Genomic DNA, 7,075 nt, shown 5'->3' on the forward strand with positions numbered 1-7,075 from the left:
CTCATGTTAAAAATTACATCATCAACCATTATATCACAAATAAGTACATTATAATTGATGTGTGCTAGAAAGTTCGCGGTTGTAGAGTAACGGACTATCTTCTTAGCGTTGTACGAAAATTCAACACACGCACATATAAAAGATAATCAAGCAGTGATGGCTTCCCTCGACTTTTTTTTTACGTGGAAAACCTGTAAGGGAAAAACCACGAGGTCTAGCCCAGTTGTGGAAATTTACTATTGATTGATGATTACAGAAATCTCTTGTCCCACAGACAGAAAATGATAACTATATTTTTCAGATTACAACGTCGACTGACGGCGTCTGGTTGGTGGTGATTGACAATGGTAGGCGGTGGTCGTCGGCGGCCGACGTTGGTTGATGACGGAAGTCGACGGTGGTCGATGACGATCGGTGGTAATGCTAAGCTGCAGCTTCTTCTCAAGGTCTCAAGCTCTCTCTAGATTCAGCTTCCCCTCATGTGAGGGGTAAAGGTCTATTTATAGTGTTATGTGTGCAATTAATGCAAGAATATCAACCATTTTGATCAGATGATCCAGAGAGTGTCCTTCGATCATGCGACGCTTAATGAACATTTGAGTGTCTTAATAATGTCAGAATTGAGTGATCTTAGACTCGTTGAATTTGTCTTGTTGAGACGCTCAATTCAAGCATAGGCTTGCTAATGTCGACATCTGTTTGAACTTCCAAATGTGTCTAGAAATGTTCCAATGACAGTTTAATGACTTGATCTGAGTTTGATTTGATTCAGATTGTATTAGTTTTTATATCATTAGGTCTGTCTTATCGAGCCGGCCAGTTTGACTATAAGTTTGCTGAAATCAGAGCTTTAGATGAATTTTTATCAAAATTAGAACGCTTCTTGCTCAAAATATCATATCGGGATCCGTATTTGGTCTTGAGATTTGTGTCGGATGATGAAAATTTATTAGTGACATATCAATAATTAAGTACTTACATGATTAATCCGACTTAACTTTTCCAGCACAAATCAAACTGAAAAAAAAAAAAAGCAGAAAAGGTAAGAATTTTACATACCTACGAGATAATTCTTTTATTTATATTTTAAAACATCTTCTTATCAAGATTTAGTTGTATGAAATTATAAAAATATGTATTTCATTTTATAAAAAATAACGATAATGATATTTTTGACGTGATGTAACCGTCGAGCGGGTCCAGCGAGTCCGGGAAGATAAGTTCGAGCGAGGGAAGCCAAAGCTCACTGCTAAGGGCAGCAATGGCGACCGCATTTTCTCTCTATCGGAGTATTTCCTGCTCGTCGCCACTCAAAATGAGCTTAACCCTGCACAGCGATAGCACTCATCCTACCGGCAATGGAAGGATTTTAACTATTCTGGCACAGAAGAAGGCGAAGAAGACTCGGAGGGCAAAACCCTAGTCCTCCTGCTGTTCCCCATTCTCAAGGTTTGATTCGTCCTGATTGATTTTGTTTCCCTTCTGTTTTTGTTGTTAGATCATTTTGAAGGAGGATGTTACCGAACTCGGGAAAAAGGGGGAGCTGCTTGAGGTCAAGGCCGGGTTTTACCGCAACTTTCTCTTGCCATTGGGCAAGGCTCAGTTAGTAACTCCGTTGTTGATCAAGTACGCTTTTTGTTTCTATTTAAATTTCTGATTTTGATGTCTGTAAATCCCAGCTTTTCGGTGGATTGTTACGTTGAGCTTTTAAATCTTGTAATATTCAGATAACAGCGCTAAATTCTCAAAATGCTTATAGCATTATAAATCTCTGGGAAGTTTGTTCCTTCGATGAAGATGAAAATACGCTCCTTGAACCCCAGACCCTACAGACATTTATTTTATTCTTGCGTTTTGCAAGCCTGGACAGGGTGGTCAAGGTTTCGAGCCAGGCATTTCGTCTAGGGTTGGTGGAATTGGTTGTGGTAAAACAACTCTCATGTTTGGGGATTTGCTACTAGAGATTCAGCAAGGAAAGCTGAAATACCAGGATCATAACCACTGAATTAAGGGGCTGTTTGGTGATGGATTCAGTAAATTCTGTAAATCCGAAATTAGCAACGCCCGGATTTAATAATTCTTGGATTAAAGGAAAAACAGAGATGGAATTGGGAAAGAAACTAAATATACTGAATCAAGGATTCAAAAGTTGTCATTTTTTCATTCTGACTAGATTTAAGTTAAATCCAACTTAGGCGTTGTTTGGTTGCAAGTAGGATTTAGTTTGAATAGGATTTAATAAATCATGTAAATCTGGATTTATGAAATGTTGAAGGAGTTAAATCCTGAAAACTATTTGATATGTTAATTAGTAAATCTCAATAAATCTGGAGAAACTATTTGTTAACCTTAATAGGATTTACTAAATCTTTTTCTTCCCACACGCTTCAGGTTCTCTAAATCCCGTAAATTTGGCTTCCTACGGGATTTGAACGAGATTTATTAAATTCTGGATTTAAGGCAAAATGGAGGAAAAGTGGGATTTAAGAACCTGTAGGATTTACGCAGGCCTTTTTTGCCATTTGGTGATTTAGCATAAATCCTGTATAAATCCAGCTTAAAATCGGCTACCAAACAGCCCCTAAATCTGTTGCCAGACTGCCCAATGCTATGTTTGTGGAGCACATTAGTATTTTGATATATGCAAAAATGAAGGCTTATTGCTTGAATTTGGCTTAATTTTCATCTACAGTGTGGTTCACATAAAGCCATCTGGAAGTATCTAATCCTACACACACAGGAATCTTGAGTCCCTTGGCTTTGGTTTGGTTGTTTACATTCTTGGTTGATGTCGCCATGGCCACTACTTCATACTGACAAGACGAAGAGGGTGTGAAACCATGGTTTGTTGTGACGATGAGCTCACCGGAGGACTTGCAGGCATTGATCCTAGGGTCACCATCCACAATCTGTGCGCTAGCTTATAGCAACCTAATGCAAGCTTGAGTGACATCCCATGACTATTTCATGTGCTCAATTTGAGAGACCCAATCCCGTCTCCTGTACTCTTAGTAAGTAGTAATCTAAACTAATTGACTGCATCATTGGATATGAAAGCTTCAAACTTCAAGTAGGTACAAGCAATGAAGTAGGTGTATGATGCAACAACCAACATTACAGAAGAAAATTTTGATCCATTGGATAAAAAAGTTGATTTAATAAGGCTAGTCAAGCTTGGTTAGAGTCATGCTCATAGGTTAGAGTAATTAATTTTCTTTTCATAAACAATAAATTTGATTACCACTTTAGGGGTCCGCTTGCAGTAGTTGTAGTTGTAGAATAATTTGTCATTATTGTGAAAAAAATAGAGTTTTTGGAATTTGTTGTGGATAGTTTAGACATCTTCCATAAAAAAAATTTGAACATCAACTTTCTTAATCAGTTTGTGAAATCACGTTCACTATTTAAATTTTTTAAAAAGGAAAAAGAAAGTTGTAACCAAATAGAAATAGTTTGGCAATTTGTAAACTAAAGTTATGAGAAAATTATCCAAATATACTCAAGTCTTTGGGGGCTTCAAATAAACTTTCTTATTAAATTTGGGCCAAAGTGAGCGATTTTCTGCTTAATCAAAGCGTTTGCTTCATTATTTTTTTTTCCAGTATTTTAGAAAAGTTTGATCAATGCAGTAAATTGAAGCTGATGATTATTCTACAATTTTTCTAAGTATGTTTCTCATGATTTATTAGTTACTGTACATTCAGAGTATATTAGTAGTTTACCCCGTTTTTTGTGAAGTGAGTAAAACTGCATATTACCAAAGCTGTAGCTTTTGTTTTACTTAGTACCTTCTTTGCATGACTTCTTGTTATAATAATTATGAACTTCAATTTTATGTATTTTTATCCTCTCTTTAAAATCATAGAAAGAGATGGAAGTTGAGTAAGGAAGGCATAAATATCATTAATATTTTACTTCAATATTTTTTATACCTCCTAAAAAAATTTTGTGATGTGAAGAGGTAACCACACTTAAAGCTGAATTTGAAAAAGTAGCCTAGTTCCATTTTCTGATATTCAGTGTGGTCACAGAAATATTTTTCCTTTTTTTAGATAAAATAAAAGTGCCGAATTTATGATTTGCGCTGTACGGAGATTTCATGTTATGAACATGAATTTTTGTGACAATTCTTGCATGTTGTGACTCTGCAAATTGAAATTATAGAACACTGACACAATTGTATCTCCTTCTTGTTTGAATCTTAACGTCTATTCTTTTATCTTTTGATTTATATCTATTGGTTGTAATTCTCTTAGTGTATATTGAAACAAATTTACCCCTCTTTTGAGTTTAACATGCTTAGAACAATGATATTTCCAAACTAAATTATAGTTGTTTATAAGAACTAGAACTTTGGTCATCATCAAGTGGAGTCTTTTTATTATTGGTGCTTGCTTTGTCAAGTTAATTAGACATGACCTTTCGAGTATGATCACACTATTACTTTCAGACTGATTCTTTCCATACAAATAGGAAGTACCTGAAATTTATAAATTTATTTTTGGTGCATTTATAAATTTATATACATTCATTGTACTCAACTTTTTAATATCACATAAAAAATACCACTATCACCTAATTTTTAAAAAGTTAAATACACCTTTTTCATGTTTGGGTCTTCCACACCATAGTGTTATAAATGTGAATATGAAATTTTAGGTTTTATATGTAATTATTAAAGAATTGTGTGGTATGTATGTAACTTTACCTTTATTTTAATGTTGCACTGGCAATATTAAATTTGTGGCACTAACCGGGTACTCGAACAGGTGATTTAGCATGTATTATTGAGTTCAAATTTGAAAGAGTTGTACGATTGGATCTTGGATTACTGCTTCCTTATACTCAAAAGCTTTTCACACTTCTCGAAATTTTAGTTCATTCTGTGCTTGCAAGCATCACAGTTCTCTCTGTCATGCAGGGAGATGAAGATTGAAGAAGAAAGAATAGTGGCTGAGAAGAGGCGGGTATGGAAACTTATATGAATCCTTCATAGTTCTAACTTTTCAAATTTTTTATGTAAATTTAAATATTTTCATTTATGCATCCTCTTAAGAACAGCCCGCATTATTGTTAATAATTATGCTCTTAAGAATGAGTCTATTATATATAATTGCTATGATTCGTATGCAGGTGAAAGAAGAAGCGGAACAACTTGCTTTACTATTCCGGACCGTTGGTGCTTTTAAAGTGAAGCGCAAAGGTGGCAAAGGAAAACAAATTTTTGGAAGGTAAGCTCCCATCTTCTTCCATGCCAACATTATTGTATAAATATTGCTGTCCTAACCCCGGCTATGCTTAGTGTCACCGCACAAGATCTGGTTGACATAATCAAGGCCCAGCTTAATAGGTATTATAATTTTTTGGGCAGGCATTTGCATACATACCTCACAATTCTTATATATTTACATATTTAACGTCTAAACTTTCATATCTTTGACATCATTATTGATCTTGCAGGGATGTAGATAGAAGAATCGTTTCTCTACCGGAGATTCGAGAAACTGGAGAGTACATTGCAGAACTTAAACTTCACCCAGAAGTCACTGCCCAAGTTAGACTTAACGTGTACGCAAATTAGAGAGCACAGTGAACTTTCACAAACAGATTTCGATGAAGCATGTAAGTTATTTAATTAAAGGTTTTATCAGGATTAGCTTCCATGTCAAACTTTTATGATTTTCTTATGTTCTTTAGAATATGACACTCAGCTAAATCTCCTCTTTTGCTTTTCTTTTTGGGCATTTACATGCTTACCACATTCTTATAGATTTACATATCTAACGCCTATACTTTGATATTTACATGTATACCGCTCAAATTTTTGACATCACATCAAAATTACCGCTATTACTAACATTTTAAAAGTGGAATGCAGTTTTTCTTATGTATTTATGAAACTTTAGGGGTTAGATATATCTAAATACATAAGAATTGTTTGATATTTATGTAAAATTTTCTTTATTTTTTTCAGAATGCAGTTGCATGATAGCCGTCCGAAGGAGAATTGTTGTAATAGGCGATGATGATTTGTGCTCATTTCCTATGCATGTTAAGGTGGATTTTACTTTTAAAATTCAAAATAGTGGTATGTTTTATGTGATATGAAAGATTTACATACATAAGAATTGGGTGGTATGTATGTAAATTCCCCTTCTTATTTACTACTATAGAGAGAGAGACAGGCATTTTCTCATCACTTTAATGATATTTGGGCATGATGATATTGTGTTTGCCTTATTAATTTAAGGCAAACATCTTTCTTATGTATTTACACCTCTCATCATTTTAAAAAATTAGGAAAATTTACAAATCAAGCACACAATTCTTATTTATTTACATATCTCATAACTAAATTTTCATCTTTACATATATAGCAGTTAGCACAATGGTATTTTAAAACTAATCATGTATCGCACTTTTAAAAAGTGATAATAGTGTTATTTTTGATGTGATATTAAAGATTTGAGTGCTATGTGTGTAAATATGACACTTCCAATGTTAGATATGTAAATCGATAAGAATTGTGTGCTATGCATGTAATTTTCCCTAAATTTCATAATAATTATATCTAAATCAGTCTGACTCAACCTTATATTAGGCGAATAGACATAATCTTTCTATGGTCATGTATAAAATAATCTTATTCGAAGGTAAATTTTATTTTGAATTGATAGAAGTATTAAATATTATTCTAGTATAAATATTTACATTTTTTAAATCTTAAAATGGTAATTTTCATTAGTGTGATACGACATATTTGGGTGATATGCTTATAAAAAGAAAAATGAAGGTGTTAAATGTATAAATTCATAGAATTTGAGTGGTACGTATGTAAATACCCCCTTAATTATATTGCATTTGGTCTTGTTAATGTTAGTCTCACAGAAGGATGAGGGCATGACACAATCTTTTATTTAGGAGTGGTGGGAACATTTTATTTTTTCATATAAAGTTTATATTATACTTATTCATTTAAATAAGTGATTATTTTTTCAATTTTTATTTATTTATTTATTTATTGACATCTTGACTTCTAAGCCCCTTTAATTTTTATTGCATGGGTGGAGAGGAG

At 33.6% G+C, this 7,075-nt stretch overlaps 1 protein-coding gene across 2 annotated transcripts; it reads left to right on the forward strand.

Moving 5' to 3' along the window:
- Positions 1 to 1,175: 1,175 nt before the first annotated feature.
- On the forward strand, positions 1,176 to 6,212 carry LOC110025152 (50S ribosomal protein L9, chloroplastic). Of its 2 annotated transcripts, XM_020725449.1 has the most exons (7): positions 1,177 to 1,411; positions 1,499 to 1,626; positions 4,922 to 4,967; positions 5,134 to 5,231; positions 5,303 to 5,350; positions 5,461 to 5,622; positions 5,975 to 6,212. In XM_020725449.1, the coding sequence occupies exons 1-6, from the start codon at positions 1,262 to 1,264 to the stop codon at positions 5,579 to 5,581; spliced, it is 591 nt and encodes a 196-aa protein (XP_020581108.1). In that variant the 5' UTR covers positions 1,177 to 1,261; the 3' UTR covers positions 5,582 to 5,622; positions 5,975 to 6,212. The 2 variants fall into 2 exon arrangements, with proteins under 2 accessions (XP_020581110.1, XP_020581108.1); XM_020725451.1 differs by lacking the exon at positions 5,975 to 6,212 and having other exon boundaries at positions 1,176 to 1,411; positions 5,461 to 5,728.
- The last annotated feature ends 863 nt before the right edge of the window (positions 6,213 to 7,075 follow it).

This window comes from Phalaenopsis equestris, unplaced genomic scaffold, assembly GCF_001263595.1.
Source record: "Phalaenopsis equestris unplaced genomic scaffold, ASM126359v1 Scaffold000291, whole genome shotgun sequence".
NCBI classification, from domain to species: Eukaryota; Viridiplantae; Streptophyta; class Magnoliopsida; order Asparagales; family Orchidaceae; genus Phalaenopsis; species Phalaenopsis equestris.

Excerpts from the sequence above, each read along its gene's own strand:
- LOC110025152 (XM_020725451.1), top strand. The coding sequence starts at position 1,262 with ATGGCGACCGCATTTTCTCTCTATCGGAGTATTTCCTGCTCGTCGCCA. Across the intron at positions 4,968-5,133 it reads TAGTGGCTGAGAAGAGGCGG|GTGAAAGAAGAAGCGGAACA; the intron begins GTATGGAAACTT and ends ATTCGTATGCAG. Across the intron at positions 5,351-5,460 it reads ATCAAGGCCCAGCTTAATAG|GGATGTAGATAGAAGAATCG; the intron begins GTATTATAATTT and ends TTGATCTTGCAG.